The sequence below is a fragment of the Rhinopithecus bieti genome, unplaced genomic scaffold (assembly GCF_001698545.2).
Source record: "Rhinopithecus bieti isolate Rb0 unplaced genomic scaffold, ASM169854v2 scaffold_5022, whole genome shotgun sequence".
NCBI lineage: Eukaryota > Metazoa > Chordata > Mammalia > Primates > Cercopithecidae > Rhinopithecus > Rhinopithecus bieti.
Window position 1 is genome coordinate 2,121,329 of NW_016804965.1, and position 16,429 is coordinate 2,137,757.

Genomic DNA, 16,429 nt, shown 5'->3' on the forward strand with positions numbered 1-16,429 from the left:
TGACACAGTGTGACAACTGTGGAAGCAGAAATTGAACTGGACTCTCCTCTAAAATATTCGGCTTACTCTATAAAGAAAATCCTTAAAAGTGCTCTTTTTACTTTTATGAGAGACACACTATGGGTTAATATCCCAAATAATGATAATTTAAACTTTCCAGTTGTCTGTTTTTCAATATTCAGAAATTTATCAATATCAAGCACCCATCACCTGCCTGCTTTGTAACACCCTCCCCAACTCTGACATTACAAGTGATACTTGGATGTGCCTGTCCTACTGAACAGGGCTGCCAAGTTCAACAAAATTCAATTTCACTCTACTCAGAAAATGTATAATGAATGCCTTCCAATCTCTATGTACTGAGCTAGGAGCAGGGACACGGAAATATACAATCAGTTCCACATTTCAATATGATGTTAATAAAACATTTCCCCAAAAGACTGAGTTTTATCAAAGAGTGTTTGCATACAAATATTTTTAAAGCAAACTATAGTAAATCCTGAATATGACCCTAATACATTCTTGATATACACCCATGTGGCTTGTTTACGCAGCATTCTAGCTTTGCAACGAGCGTGCTCTGTATCTTGGTTTTTTAGTATGTCAGATCTTTGGATGCACAAACTTTGGAATGTAATGATCACTTCAGAGAACATCAGTGATAGGTAGCAGAGGCTGATGGCCCTGCCATCTCTGGTCCCACGCACTTACCTGAGAGAGAGGTTCAGGAGGTGGTGGCGGCAGTGGAAGGTCTAACACAGGATCAGCTGGTGGAGGTGGTAAGTCATCCTCATATGGGCTGATACCAGTGGCAGCAACATTTGTTCCATGACCAAGAGGGGCTGCACCACTGACATTTGATGCCTGTAGAGATGCTGAATGATGTTGACTCTGCGAGGACTCTTTCTGTGCCTGGATTGTCCTCTGCTCAGCTTCACTTATGTCTGCTACCAGATCTGCCATGAGAGCCTCTAAATCTTGGTCTTCCAGTGCATTTAAGGACTCTAGTAGGGAAAATCACATTAACGGTATAAACAACTACTTGCATCTGGAAAAACTGAAAGAAGATAATTTTTAAGCATAATATTTGAGTAGAAAGGAATTCTTATTTTGATTGGTTATGATATAATGAGAAGATTGAGAATATTTTAATTCAATAGCACAAGTATAGGAATTCCTAAAAGGACTGTTGCTGCATTTGTTGCATGGTTAATCTGAGTGAGTTTCTAATACCAAGAAAATAAATGGAGGAAATGTGTTCTCTACACTGGGGCACCTGACACACCAGCTATAAAGTCAAATCCAAGCCCATGAATAGATGCTTAAGTAGGAAATCCTTGCATATTATAGTGTAAGATCTCAGAGTTTTAGAAAAGTAGGGGAGGGGAGAGCATTGGAAATGGATGGAAGGGGAGTTTTCCCTAAGCATTTGGAGGGCAAATAGAGTACTGCTGCTATTTAGAAGAAACTGGATTTCAACCAACTGGGGTTTAATGTGCCTGTGACTTTGGGGTGAAGATGGAGCTTCTATAGGCTCACCACCTAACTGTAGAAAACTTCACATTCGGAGAAAGAGCAATTTTTAAAAAATTTTTATTTATTTATTTATTTATTTATTTATTTGGGACAGAGTCTCACTCTATTGCCCAGGCCGGAGTGCCATAGTGTGATCTCGGTTCACTGCAATCTCTGCCTCCCAGGCTCAAGCAATCCTCCCAACTCACCCTCCCAAGCAGCTGGGACTACAGGTGCATGCCATCAGGTCCAGCTAATTTTTGTATTTTGTGTAGAGACAGGGTTTCGTCATGTTGCCCAGACTGGTCTCAAACTCCTGGGCTAAAGCAATCTTCCCACCTCAGCCTCCCAAAGTGCTGGGATTACAGGCAAGAGCCACCGTGCCCAGCCAAGAGCAATTAATGATAAATAGCAGAAATTAAAGCACCATAGGTCGCAAGGAGTTAAAAAATTATGGGATTAAATGGTAGAAACTTAATGAAGATAGTAAGCTGGGAGTTAACTTTTAAAAGACAGGAAAGACATAAATTTTCAGAGTGAGAGGGAGGGAGGAGAGATCACCTTAGGATTTCTTCCATGTGTGAGATTACTATGGTAGAGTAATCTGTGTGATCCTGAACATTGATTAGATCATGTGGTGTAGTGGGGGTGGTGTTGGTGAGTAGTCCTGGTGGAGTACTTTGATGATCAGGCATATATGATATGGTGAATATAATGAACAAAGGATGGGCAGGAAGGAAGTGATCCATGAGGAGAATTCTAGCTGCTATAGGTATGATGAACCAGACTGAGGAAATGGGAGCAACTGGAATAAAGCCTACTCAGTAACAAATAAGCTTTGTGAAAGGATACATTGTCAGACATCATCATCATAAACGCCACGCAGTGTATTACAGGAATGCTAGTAGTGCTAGTTTATAGTACTCGGACTAAAGTTTGGGTTTCCTCAATGTGTAAAAAGAGTTTATTTTACTGTAAGTCATTTTTATACATGACTTCTTTTTTTTTTTTTGAGACAGAATCTCGCTCTGTCACCCAGGCTGGAGTGCAGTGGCATGATCTCAGCTCATTGCAACCTCTGCCTCTCGGGTTCAAGCAATTCTCCTGCCTCAGCCTCCCCAGCAGCTGGGATTACAGGTATGCACCACCCTGCCTCGATAATCTTTGTATTTTTAGTAGAGACAGGGTTTTGCCATGTTGACCAGGCTGGTCTCGAACTCCTGGCTTCAAGTGATCCCCTTGCCTCAGCCTCCTGAGGTGCTAAGATTGCAGGTGAGAGCTATCAGGCGTAGCCTATATATAATTTCTTTATAAAATTAAGCTAAATTAATTTAAAATGTTTTCAGAGAAAATATATATAGAACTAAAGAAGCATATTTATAATTTTCTACTGCAATCAATCACATTGTGACTGTTGACATATACACCTTTACTCTATTATAAAATTTTGGGGACAAAACCTCCATAATAATATTTATATTAGTAATTTCCAGCAAATTTAATAAATTGAATTATTATATTAGTTATTAATAGCTTTTTAATATATTAAAGATTTCTAAATTTATCAATAGAGATGAAATGTTTTAATAAAGATTAGCTAAATTTATGAATATGGAATTGAGTAATATGGAATTGGGGAATGGGAAAGAAATAGATTTTATTCTGAAATTGGTCACTGACTCTCTGAATGACTTTGGGCAATTTTTTTTTTTTTTAAACAGACTCTTGTTCTGTTGCCCAGGCTGCAGTGCAGTGGTAGGATCATAGCTCACGGTAGCCTCAACCTCATGGGTTCAAGCAATCTTCCCACCTCAGCCTCCCAAATAGCTGGGACTACAGGCACATACGAGCATGCCTGGCTAATTTTTAAATTTTTTTAGAGACAGTGGTCTCACTATGTTGCCCAGACTTGTCTCAAACTCCTGGGATTAAGTGAGCCTCCTGCCTTGGCCTCCCAAAGTGATGGAATTACAAGCATGATTACAGGCTTGCACCCAGCCTGGGCAAAATATTTTGAACTCATTTTAGCAGTGTTTTAAAGTGAAGACAAAACAAATCTATTCTTAATCTAATTCCATACAAATTTAATTTTCCATACATAGGAGTAGTTTTTAATTGTCTTTTCCCGTATCCAAATTAGACCACATGTGTACATCTTGTTTCCTTAATGAGAAGAGTGTCTTATTACTGTAGTGTAACATCACTGTGTTTATATCTTGCTGGGTATCTGGGTATCATTGCTCCTATCATTGTCAGTATTGTGATACCAGGCACTGAGTTAGTGCTTAGAAAGCGTTAGTTGAGATGACTACAATTAAATTGAAATATTGATTAAATTTTAATTTTAATTGAATTGATTATAAAACATGCGGCTGTTATGATGTGGTGAGGCTAAATTTGCTTTGTTCATATGTGCAAGTATATGTTATCTATTGCAATCATAATTATACAAAAGTATATTGCTTTTTTTTTTTTTGCTTTTTTTTTTTTTAGACAGAGTCTTGCTCTGTCATCCAGACTAGAGTGCAGTGGCGCAATCTTGGCTCACGGCAACCTCCGCCTTCTGGGTTCCAGTGATTTTGGTCCCTCAGTCTCCCAAGTAGCTGAGATTACAGGTGCCTGCCACCATGCCTGGATAATTTTTGTACTTTTAGTAGAGATGGGGTTTCATCATGTTGGCCAGGCTGGTCTTGAACTCCTGACCTCAAGTGATCCACCAGCACTGGCCTCCCAACGTGCTGGGATTATAGGCGTGAGCCACCATGCCTGGCCTGCTTTTGTAAAAACCTTCATGAATGTTACCATCTTGGTGGAAATGACTGGCAGGAATAATAAATTTGTGTGGCAAATAAAAAGAGTGTAGGAAAAGAGAAAATCAAAAGAGGTATATTATAATTTATCAAGAAACAGTCACTGGCACCTGATGGTTTATTACAAAACTACTGGAAATGATAGAAACAGAGAAATGCCTGGTCGGACGCCATGCCTCACACCTGTAATTCCAGCACTTTAGGAGGCTGAAACAGGTGGATCACCTGAGGTCTAGAGCTCGAGACCAGCTTAGCCAACAAGGCGAAACCCCTTGTCTACTAAAACTAGCCGGGCATGGTGACTCTTGCCTGTAGTCTCAGCTACTTGGGAGGCTGAGGCAAGAGAATCGCTCAAACCCAGAGGGCAGAGGTTGCAGTGAGTGGAGATCCCGCCACCGCACTCCAGCCTGGGTGACAGAGAGAGACTCTGCCTGAAAAAAAAAAACAAAATTCAGAGAAGCACAGAAATAAAACTTGGAATTCTGGATTTCTGTAATTGAACTTCTCTCCTATCTTGCTTTTCATATTTTTGGTAGTCACTGCAAGTCTTTGGGAAATCTTCTTCCAGAGTTGCAGGGAGTTTTCACTAATTTGAAAGTGATTACTTCAAGATTTATTATTATTCTTTTTGAGATGCAGTCTCACTCTGTCGCCCAGGCTGGGGTGCAGTGGCGCGATCCTGGCTCACTGCAAGCTCCGCCTCCTGGGTTCACGCAGTTCTCTCGCCTCAGCCTCCCGAGTAGCTGGGACTACAAGCGCCCGCCACCACGCCCAGCTAATTTTTTGTATTTTTTGTAGAGACGGGATTTCACCGTGTTAGCCAGGATGGTCTCGATCTGACCTCGTGATCTGCCCGCCTCGGCCTCCCAAAGTGTTGGGATCACAAGCTTGAGCCACTGTGCCAGGCCTCAAGACTTATTATAATATGAATAGCATGTGGCCTAAAGATGTCTCCACTTAAATACACTGAGAGTTTTTGTTTTGTTTTGTTTTTTATTTTCTTGAGATAGAATCTCATTCTGTTGCCCAGGGTGGTATGCAGTGGCAGAAACACAGCCCACTGCAGCCTTGATCTTCCTGCCTCAGCCTCCCAAGCAGCTGAGACCACAGGCACATGGCACCACACTTGGCTACTTTTTTTTTATTTTTCATAGAGATGGGGTGTTGCTATGTTGTCCAGGCTGGTTTCAAACTCCTGAGCTCAAGCAATCCTCCTGCCTTGGCCTCCTAAAGTGTTGGGATCACAGGTGTGAGCCACCACGCATGGCTGAGAGATTTTTGGTAATAAAATAAAGTGACACGTTCAGGAAAAATGAAAAAATGTCAAGTAGACTAAATTACATATAAGTATATATTATATCTAAATTAAAAAATATTTTAAATAAAATATGAAGTATCCATTCATATTTATTAATCATTATGAAATAGTTGATTTCTATCACTGAAGGGTCATTTCCTTATGAATATTTTCATATACTACTCTTTGTTACTCTATGGGCGTAGTAATAAGAAGAAACTCCCCTTACTTTAAAGCAGAAGATCATTTTGAGACTTTTCACAAATGCAGAATGGTGCTCCCTTTCGTTATTGGCAAAAAAGTCTTCTTGATTCTCTCAATTCAATCAAGACACAGTAAAACCCAGTCTGAAATCCATGATTTTAACAATGATATTTATCACGATGTTTAGGTTCCTTTAATTTAGTTTTCAAATTATAGTTTCATACTGATTTGAATCATCATCATGATTTTGAATTACTTAAGAAAAGAAATTGTTATGCTTACCATTTAAATCTTTAAACCCCACACTGTAGTTAAATTCAGCTCTGGGTGGGTTAGGGTCAGGAGGAGGGAGAGTGTCAACTCCTAAACTCTGTGAAAAAAGATCCCCCATCAAAGTTATTCATGATACAAACATTTCTGTAGCACACTTTACTCAGCAAGTCAAAAACCATGTATTATTTACACATTTTCTCCCTTAGTATGTTCTCTGAAAACCATATTGTAACTTGAAAATGTTTTACGTAATTTTTCCCCTATAGAAAATTACAGTGTAAAAATTATTCTAGAAGGAAGATCTTGAAACGGAACATGTCAATGAGAATGAGGTAGTTAATTTTTATAAAGAACATATAATGTCTTGTAATGGTGAACACACACACACTATATATATACATATATACAAATAATTCTGTAATGACTTAAGTCATGACATCAAAGAAATAAATATCCAGTTACTTGGAGGAGACAAGCTGTTTGAGGATGCAGTCTGTTGTAGTAAAATATTTCCTTAGCCTAAAATCTTGAGAACCTACATGTTGGCAGGGCTGTTTAGCCAAGCAAACCTATGACTATATCCACTTGGCCGCAACAAAGAAACAGCAAAAACCAAAAGGGCTTTGGGTGACGGCAGGTCCAAGAGACTAAAAGGGGGCTTTTCCTATTCATTTTTTTAAAATAAAAATAATGAGTCTTACTATGTTGCCCAGGCTGGTCTTTAACTCCTGGGCTCAAGTGAGCCTCCTGTCTTGGCCTCCCAAAGTGCTGGGATTATAGGTGTGAGCCATCATGCCCAGCCTCTTTCCTGTTCTTGCCTTACAGTAACAATACTTAAATGTGGTCCTGCAAAAATCCCAGACTCTGGCCCATCAGAACACTTCCCCCACTGGCTGCAGAAATGAGGGAACGGGTACAGAGAGACCACACACGTTCCCTTAAACTCTCCTCCGCCATGGGAAGAGAAAACACAGTCCTCATCTTTAGAAATGTGGTTGCCATCGGCTCACAACTGTAATCCCAGCACTTTGGGAGGCCAAGGTGGACAGATCATGATGTCAGGAGATAGAGACCATCCGGGCCAATATGGTGAAATCCCGTCTCTACTAAAAATACAAAAATTAGCTGGGTGTGGTGGCGTGCACCTGTAATCCCAGATAATGCATGGGGGATGAGAGAGGAGAATCGCTTCAACCTGGGAGATGGAGGAAGCAGTGAGCCGAGATTGTGCCACTGCACTCCAGTCTGCTGACAGAGTGAAACTCCGACTCAAAAAAGAAAGAAAGAAAGAAAGAAAGAAAGAAAGAAAGAAAGAAAGAAAGAAAGAAAGAAAGAAAGAAAGAAAGAAAAGAAAAGAAAAGAAAAGAAAAGAAAAGAAAAGAAAAGAAAAGAAAAGAAAAGAGAAGAAAAGAAAAGAAAAGAAAGAAAAAAAGAAATGTGGCTGTCATCCTAACACCTTTTAATCAGCACCCCTTCCTCTAAGCCAACTGTCTTGTATCTTATCCCTTCTTTCATAGAATCTAAACTTTTCTGAATCTTTTTAGGAATATAAAGTAGATGCTAACTAGAATTGGTTTATTTTTTATTTTTGTTTTTATTGAGACAGAGTCTCACTCTGTCGCCCAGGCTGGAGTGCAATGGCACAATCTCGGCTCACCGTAACCTCTGCTCCTGGGTTCAAATGATTCTCCTGCCTCAGCCTCCTGAGTAGCTGGGATTACAAACACCCACCACCAGGCTCGGCTAATTTTTGTGTTTTTAGTAAAGATGGGGTTTCACCATATTGGCCAGCCTGGCCTCGAACTCCTGACCTGTGATCTGCCCACCTCGACCTCCCAAAGTGCTGGGAATACAGGTGTGAGCCACTGTGCCCAGGGTAGAATTGGTTTATTTTTCCTAAAATAAATAGTCTTTCAAAACACAGACTTTTTTTTTTTTTTTTTTTTTTTTTTAGAGAGAGCTTTAGAAGACCCCTATCTTATTTAGGAATACTGGCTTATTCTTCTTTTGACATTTTATGCAGAAAAGTGATGAGCTGGTTACCTTCTTAGTCAAAGGCTCATTTATGAGCACACTCTGAGCCGCTCTAAAGCCCATCTGACTGTAACCTGGCTTAGTGGCCGCTGGGTTAGCAGCTGCCTGGCTGTAGTGGCGCCGACAGTGGGGCTCAGTGACCTCTGAGTCAATCTGATCTTGATGCCAGGGGCTTTTTTCTGTCTATGGCTGAGTGGTTTTCACATTCCTTTGAGGGTACTAAGTTCTTACAGTCTAATTACAAGGCCACCAAAACTCCCACTTAGTTATTTAAAATATAGCATTTCCTCAAGAGTTGGTAAAAAGTCTTTACTAAAGATGATATCCAGCCTGGGCAACATAGTGAGATCTCATCTCTACAAAAGAAAAAAAAAAATTAGCTGGGTGTGGTGGCGTGCACCTGTAGTCCCTGCTACTTGGGAGGCTGCGGCCAGAGGATCACTTGAGCCCACGAGGTTGAGGCTCCAGTGAACCATGATTGTGCCACTGCCCTCCAGCTTAAGCAACAGAGTGAGACTCTGTCTCAAAAACACCCCAAAATCAAACAAAGATAATATTTTCTTAGTGAGTTTATATAAAGGTAACCACAGGCAAATGGCTCAGTGCTGGTGGTTGTAGGGTAGTAAATTTGGGGGTAAATTTCTCTATTGGTAAATATTTGGATATGACAAGTTTGATGTATATCTGATCAATGTATTAAACTAACTGATCTCAAAAGAGTATAGTCAGGAACAAACTTTTTTTTTAATCCGTCATTGTCACAATTATATTGGAACTATATAATGTTGCCAATCTTCAGGGTTTTAAAAAAGACAGCTCCTTTGTCATGTTATAATGAAATTCTGCAACTCTATTTTTGTTTTCTAATTTGCCAGTTAAAAAGGGAAGTTTACCTGAGTCAGAAGATCCATCTCTCCCAGCAAAGTGCTGAACATTTGGTCTATGTCTTCACTTGACTCACCCATCTGAAAAAGGAAGAAACTGAGATATTAGCAGTCTCATAAAAGCCTGATCCTAGGATACTCTTTGCATCCCTCTCTTTCCCCCAAGAGCCCCATCCATGGACAGCTAAGTAGGGAGAGGACTATACTGAGAGGAAGGCTCATGTCAGCCTGAAATTTCATGCCTGGCTTCTATCCAATCTGCTTGATCCAAGATTGTGCCAAACCTTGGGAAACGCCTCAGAGCCACAAATGAAATTTTCCAGGCTAAACTAGTCTTCTTGGGGCCAAAGAAACAGGCTGGGCAAGGTGACTCATGCCTGTAATCCCAGCACCAGGGGAGGCCGAAACAGGCGGATCACCTGAGGTCAGGAGTTCAAGACCAGCCTGGCCAATATGGTGAAACCCCATCTCTACAAAAAACACAAAAATTACCTGGGTGTGGTGGTGGGAACCTGTAGTCCCAGCTACTCGGGAGGCTGAGGCAGGAGAATCGCTTGAACGCAGGAGGCAAAGGTTGCAGTGAGCCGAGATCGCACCACTGCACTCTAGCCTGGGGGACAGAGAGAGACTCCGTCTCAAAAAAAAAAAAAAAAAACTTACATGAAAATGATGTGAGGAGTGATTAAGCATATTTACCCAACAATTCCCTGCTTTCAAAAGATATTTCTGAAATAATAGTTTTTAGTACATTTATTTAGAAGTACTGGTGGACAAACACTTAGAACTTAGATAGCCGCCCTGTCAAGTGAAAAGAGATAGAAAGAAAACATGTTTTTACATTTTAAACTTTCTTTGCCTAAACCAAATGAAGCAATTGCCCAAGAAGAGGAAAAGTTTGCAATAAAATAGGGTGGGACGCACTGTGAGTCGCAACTGGCTGCTCGGTTTCCTGACATTTTTGGCAAGGCTAAATTGGGAAGTTAGGAGACATTACTAGTCCTTTGGCCACTAACTAGCAGTAGTTTGGCAAAGGTAATCAATTGTTTCATCTGTAACATGAGGAATTTGTTGCAGACCATTTCTAAGGACATTTCTTTCTTTTTTCTTTTCTTTTTTTTTTTTTAGACGGAGTCTTCCTCTGTCACACAGGTTGGAGTGTGGTGGCACGATCTCAGCTCACTCCAGCCTCCATCTCTCAGGTTAAAGCAATTCTCCTTCCTCAGCCACCCGAGTAGCTGGGATGACAGGCACCCGCCACCACGCCTGGTTAATTTATTGTATTTTTAGTAGAGACAGGGTTTCATCATGTTGGCCAGGCTGGTCTCAAACTCCTGACCTCACCTGAGGGTGATCCACTCTCCTTGACCTCCCAAAGTGCTGGGATTACAGGGATGAGTCACCTTGCTCAGCCTCTAAGGACATTTCAAAATGCTCTAAAACACTGTAAGATTAATGCCAATTATAGCTCATACTAAGAAGTCTGGTGGGTGTAGAGAATCAGTATGTAATATTTAAGCCAAATCACAATATTTACTTGAATATGTACATGCATGCATTTGTATCTCATTCTTTTAATTTGGAAATTAAAAATATATACGAAAGCAGAGAGAATAATGATTTTCATGTACACATTGTCCAGCTTTAATAATTTTCAACTGGACTGATCTTTTTCCATTTATATCTTCCTACAACAGATATTTTAAAGCAAATATTATTTTTCCACAAATATTTCAGAATGCAGTACTAAAAGATAAAGATACTCTATTTTTTTTCTTTTCTTTTTTTTTTTTTTAGATGGAGTTTTGCTCTTGTCGCCCTGCCTAGAGTGCAGTGGTGCCATCTCACGCCTCTGCAACTTCCACCTCTCGGGTTAAAGCCAGTTTCGTGCCTCAGCCTCCTGAGTAGCTGGAATTACAGGCATGTCCCACCACACCCGGCTAATTTTTGTATTTTTAGTAGGGACGGGGTTTCGCCATGTTGGCCAGGGTGTTCTGAAACTCCTAACCTCAGGTGATCCACCTGCCTCGGTCTCCCAAAATGCTGGGATTACAGGTGTGAGCCACCACGCCTGGCCGATAAAGATACTTTCTAAATCATAACCATAATACTATTATCTCTTCATGTGTGTGTATTTAAAATAAACTACTCGGCTGAAATAGGCCAAGTCGAGGCAAATCTACCTTTCCTTGAATAAACTATCTTGAAAACTTGTAGTTCACCCTTTAAGTGACTTTAATACTTTAGCAGTCACATATTTTTATTTTTAATAGCTTTAGCTAACCAGGGTATCTTAGTCTCTTTATTAAATATGTCTATGAAACAAACTTTGTCACACTAACTTTGCTTTCTTAAAAATGACTCAAATGACTTCCTTCCCTTTCTCCTTCTCCTTCTTCTCCTCCTTCTCCTCCTCCTCCTCTTCCTCCTCCTCCTCCTCCTCCTTCTTTTATTTTTGAGACAAAGTCTCACTCTGTCTCCCAGGCTGGAGTGCAATGGCTTGATCTCAGCTCACTGCAACCTCTGCCTCCTGGGTTCAAGAAATTTTCCTGCCTCAGCCTCCTGGGTAGCTAGTATTACAGGCGCCCGCCACCATGCCTGGCTAATTTTTGTGTTTTTAGTAGAGATGGGGTTTCATGATGTTGGCCAGGCTGTTCTTGAACTCCTGACCTCAAGTGATCCACCCACCCAGGCCTCCCAAAGTGTTGGGATTACAGGTGTGAGCCACCACACCCGGCCAAATGATTTTTAAGATATCACAATTCTTAAAAGTGAAGTGATGTAAATGATGATGATGATGATAACAGTAATATTTATCTGGCACTAACTCTGTTGCAAGAGCAACAGAGTTGCTATTAGCAACATTTAGCACCCAGGATAGCACTGACGCTGAGCAATCAGAACAGATGAGGCTGTAAAATCATTTTGGGTGAATCAGTGCATATCCTCCAAATATCCACCCTGCAAAGCTAGCACATAATCTTCCCAAATTATCTTCAACAATTATCTTGGGTTTATCACTTAGGAAATCTGACATAATGAAATCTTCTTGCTAATTTTTCCATCGTATATTTCCCCCTCTCCCTATTTTAAGAAGAAAAAAATTATTTTCTTCTCCTACATAACCTTATCACCCTTGCCGAACAGGACTGAGAACATTTTCCATCTGAATTTTCTGCCCCCTGCAGTGGCTTTTCTTTTGCCCTCCTTCTAGTCTCTCCCTCGTGAGAAACACAAAATCTACCCTGAGTTGCAGGTCACTGAGGGTATTCCACAGTCATTTCAAGGTTTAAGTTTTGCATGTTTTATTTTGGAGGACGGATGCTTGACTTGCTATGAGATGCATTAATTTTCTCTAGTGCCCTATCTGGCATCCAGTGTAGGAGGTGTCTTGCAGGAGCACAGGAAGTTGTAAAACTGTGTTGGCCAGGAGTCACTGGGAGGGGACAAGAAGAGATCTTTGGTTAAGAGAGGTCTAGATTCCATCGAACTAGCACATTTCCTAGTAGCAAATGCATCCCAAAGAATCAGGTGTACATACACGTGGGACAAGGAGGTGTGTGTTCGAATTCGAGGAAGCCACTCAGTGAATGCTGAGGGTCAGTCCACACAAAGCAGACAGGTGAGCACCCAGGTACAGAAGCAACAAGTGAGAAAGAAAACGAAGGTCTAGGTCTATGTGTGCACGGCAAGTCAGACAGGAATCAAACACAGCAGCAGTAAAGGATGATAGAAGATACCTGGCCTATTTTGTGTGTATTGTTGGGATTAAAAAAGTGTTTATGGCAGCTAGAAGAGAGGAAGATGGCTGCAGGTGGGCCCCGCCCCTGTTTCAGGAGGGAAGTCAGCATGAGGAATCTTTTCCATGGGGTTTTATCCCCACACAGTTGCATACAAAGTATCTGAATCATATCCTCCTTTCTTTAAATGTCCTACAAGGCTGGGCATGGTGACTCACGCCTGTTATCCCAGCACTTTGGAAGGCCGAGGGGAGAGGAGGGCTTGAGGCCAGGAGTTTGAAACCAGCCTGGGCAACACAGAGAGACTTCTCTGCAAAAAATTAAAAAATGAGCCAGGTGTGGGGGCACGTGCCTGTAGTCCCAGCTACTCAGGAGGCTGAGACGGGATGATGGGTTAAGCCCAGGAAGTCGAGGCTGCAGTGAGCTATGATGGTGCCACCAAAGTCCAGCCTGGGTGACACAGTGAGACTCTCTCAAAAAAAAAAAAAAAAAAAAAATTCCTACAAAATGGCAGAAAGTATTTAAGTAGACATTATTTCCATGGTTTCACAAACTGTCTCCCAAAACAACTAATATGGTATTAAAATCTTGTCATGGGTTTTAAGTTATTATTTGAATAAGCAGAAATTCATGGAATAAATAATAAAATTCCAGAACTGCTCACGTGAATTTCCTTCTGAGTACAATGATGTGAGAAAATAAAGGAATCCTTCAGATGAATTATTATGAACAGAAAAAGTTAAGAGTAATTATTGGTATTAACACATTTCAGATTTTTTTAAGAGTAATCCATTTTATAAGAATAAATATAGATTTGTTTGCTGACCTCAAAACTGCCAACCAGCATTACAATAAGCTTATAGGAACCAAAGATAATTTGAGTAACAAGAATATTGCCATTGATTCATTCTCCTGAACCCTTAAATTTGGAAAAGCACTAAAATAAAGTCTTGAAATGTGACATCAATGAGTCAGAAAAACCCATTGAACCCAAAGGCCTTCGTTTCTCAGGCTGTGCACACCACTGCCTGAGAAACAGGTTAATGACGTGCCACAGTGAATCATCCACCTAAGATGGAAATAACTCAAAACAACAGCGCGTTCTCGTGACCTCTCCCTGCATTCATCTGCTGAAAATCTTTTCCCCTGCCCTTTCCCCTGCCCTTTCATTCCTCTCCCCCAGAGTCTGTTATTGAGTTAAGTGGAGTCAATATCAAAATTGTGCTGAAACCTACAGTCGTAAGTAAACTTGCTAGTGAATGGATCACAGTTGCACGCACGGTGAAAATAAAAAGACATTTGACTTAAGGGCAGTTTGTAACAAAAATGATTAATCTGTAAATGCAGTCATATGACACAATTGACCTCTCTGCAAGAAAACTTTATTTTTGGAATGGACAAACAAGAGTTATACACATGTGTACAGTGTACACACACACAAGTGTAAGAAAACAGGGCTGTGCCTATAGGTACGTGTGGTGTTTTCCAAAGGTCAAAATAAAGATTAAAAGAGAGAGAGGAAAAAAAAAAAAAAAAAAAAAACACCCAGCCCTGACAGCCGAAAGTGTTATTTGGGTTAGCAGCCAGAAAGAGCTGGGGTGGAGTTATCACAGTGAAGCAATGCATTGCAAACAAGCCATGCTCACATCGTGACTGGGTGGAGTTAGAATCTTTTTGTGAGTATGTCACTTCTGAGTTCATTTTATGTCTTGGGAAGAACCACAAGTTTTTGATGAAAAATAAATGGAAATACTACAAAATCAGTTAGATTTTGCGATCATTATTGTTATTATTGGATAGACCGGGGTGAAGTGGTTGAAGCCGCTTGTCCAGGCTAAAACTTTCCCTTAGGTTCCTTAAACGACAAGGAAATTTTCCCAAATGCTTAATATTTCTAGGCTTTAGTTTTTTTATCCTTAAATTGTTTCTCTTTTCCACCTGGATGCATTTCAAAACTATGTCTTTTAAACATTTATCCTGAGTACTGTGATGCATGTGTTTTACAGGACATATGTTTGTATCAACGGCAAAGTTAATCTCACACATTTAACTCAGTTTGCATGAGTTTGGGATGCCGTGAAGATCAGCAATTCCAGCCATGGAATCTGGAATTTTGGACCTGGATGAGGGCGGCCCTTATTCCACTGGTCAGAGTAGCTTGCCTAAAAACAGCCAACTCAACATCCCCCAGGCATTTCCCTCTAAGCAGCTCCAACTCATTACTCCCCCTCATGAATTCTCTTCCTATGCGCCCTCACTTGGTAAAAGGCCATTAGTCACATATCAGTCTGACTTAGAACCCTTGGCATAGTCCCTTACTCCTCCCATTTTTCCATCTAGTCGGTCAGGGAATCTGTTGGCTTTTCCTGTAGAAGGCTTCTCCTTGCCTTCATTCTCTCTATCAAGTCACAGTTGATACCTCACCAGCTCACCTGGCCTCCAGCCTTCTGGACTCCCCAGAAATATTCACCACCACCACTGCTGCAAATTGCAAATACAAATGTGAACATGCCACGCTCCTGTTTAAAAGCCTTCCCTGGCTGCTTATGATGAAGTGGAGAGTGTTCAGGCACTCAGCGTGTCTTTCAAAGTCCTTCCTAATTTGCCCCAGTCGGGGCCTTTTATTTTTTAATTCATTTATATATTTTTACGTTATTTTATTTTATTTTTAGCAGAGACAGGGTCTCGCTATGCTGCCCAGGCAGCTCCCAAACTCCTGGGCTCAAGTGATCCTCGCACCTCCGCCTCCCGAAATGCTGGGATTACGGGCGTGAGCCACCAGGCCTGGCTTCAGGACCCTTGATGTTTTCTGAACAGGCTTTTTAGAACTCTTTTGTCTTTGTATATGCTATTCCCTTTAAATAACATTCTCCTCTGTCCATATCTCCTTCATAAAATCCTACTGATCATTTAAAATCCAGCTGTCATGCTAACACTTCAATGGTCTCTTCATTTCCAGCAGAGATTTGCTATCTATTGCATTTGGTAAACGTGTCAGTAAATCCTGGCCTTAACAACCAACTTGACATGGTATTTAATTTCCCTGGACTTCAGTTTCCTTGTCTGTAAAATAAGGAAAACAATAATGCCTAATTCATAGGCTTGTTGCGACATTTAAACAAAATAGCCAACAATACTTGGCATAAATTTGCAATCAGCATTTGCCACTCTGAATCACACTCTTTTTGTTATCGTGTTAGAATCTCTTAGAAAACTGGGAGTCGTTATTAAGTAAGAATCAGATCTTGTTGATGTTTGTGTTCAGAACTGCTTCGTTGGAAACCCAGAGAGATTAAGTAACTTCCCAGACTAATGAGAAGAACTGGGCTAGAGTCCAGATCTCAAGCCACATAGAACATTCTCTCTCACTTGACTGGCTACACATTCTACATGGCTCCTGGTGTGACACACTCAGAAATGTCACATTCCAGGGCTGGGCAGTCCTTAGAAGTTGCCAAATAACATGTTTCCAAGAACTATCAGAGCAATTAAACAGTCTGTTTCTAAGCTGCTGCTATAGGTACAGGTTTGTGGAACCTCATTCACTATAATACTTTCTCTTTTTCCAATGCTATTTCCAAGTGAGTAAATACTGATACTTACACAGATATGTTGTGTTGGTAAACAAAAGTTTCACTGGGGCTCGCATCTATTTAGGCCTGAATCCATTTTCAA

At 40.8% G+C, this 16,429-nt stretch overlaps 1 protein-coding gene across 1 annotated transcript in view; it reads right to left on the reverse strand.

Annotated features, from left to right (window-relative positions):
- LOC108528815 (amyloid beta A4 precursor protein-binding family B member 1-interacting protein-like) overlaps positions 1-16,429 on the reverse strand; it is a 70,322-nt gene that overhangs the window by 5,862 nt on the left and 48,031 nt on the right. The window contains exons 3-5 of the mRNA XM_017870797.1: positions 9,027-9,098; positions 6,109-6,196; positions 712-1,004 (exon numbers count right to left, since the gene is read on the reverse strand). Coding sequence (XP_017726286.1) covers positions 712-1,004; positions 6,109-6,196; positions 9,027-9,098 — 453 coding nt within the window. The remainder of the gene's footprint in view (positions 1-711; positions 1,005-6,108; positions 6,197-9,026; positions 9,099-16,429) is intronic.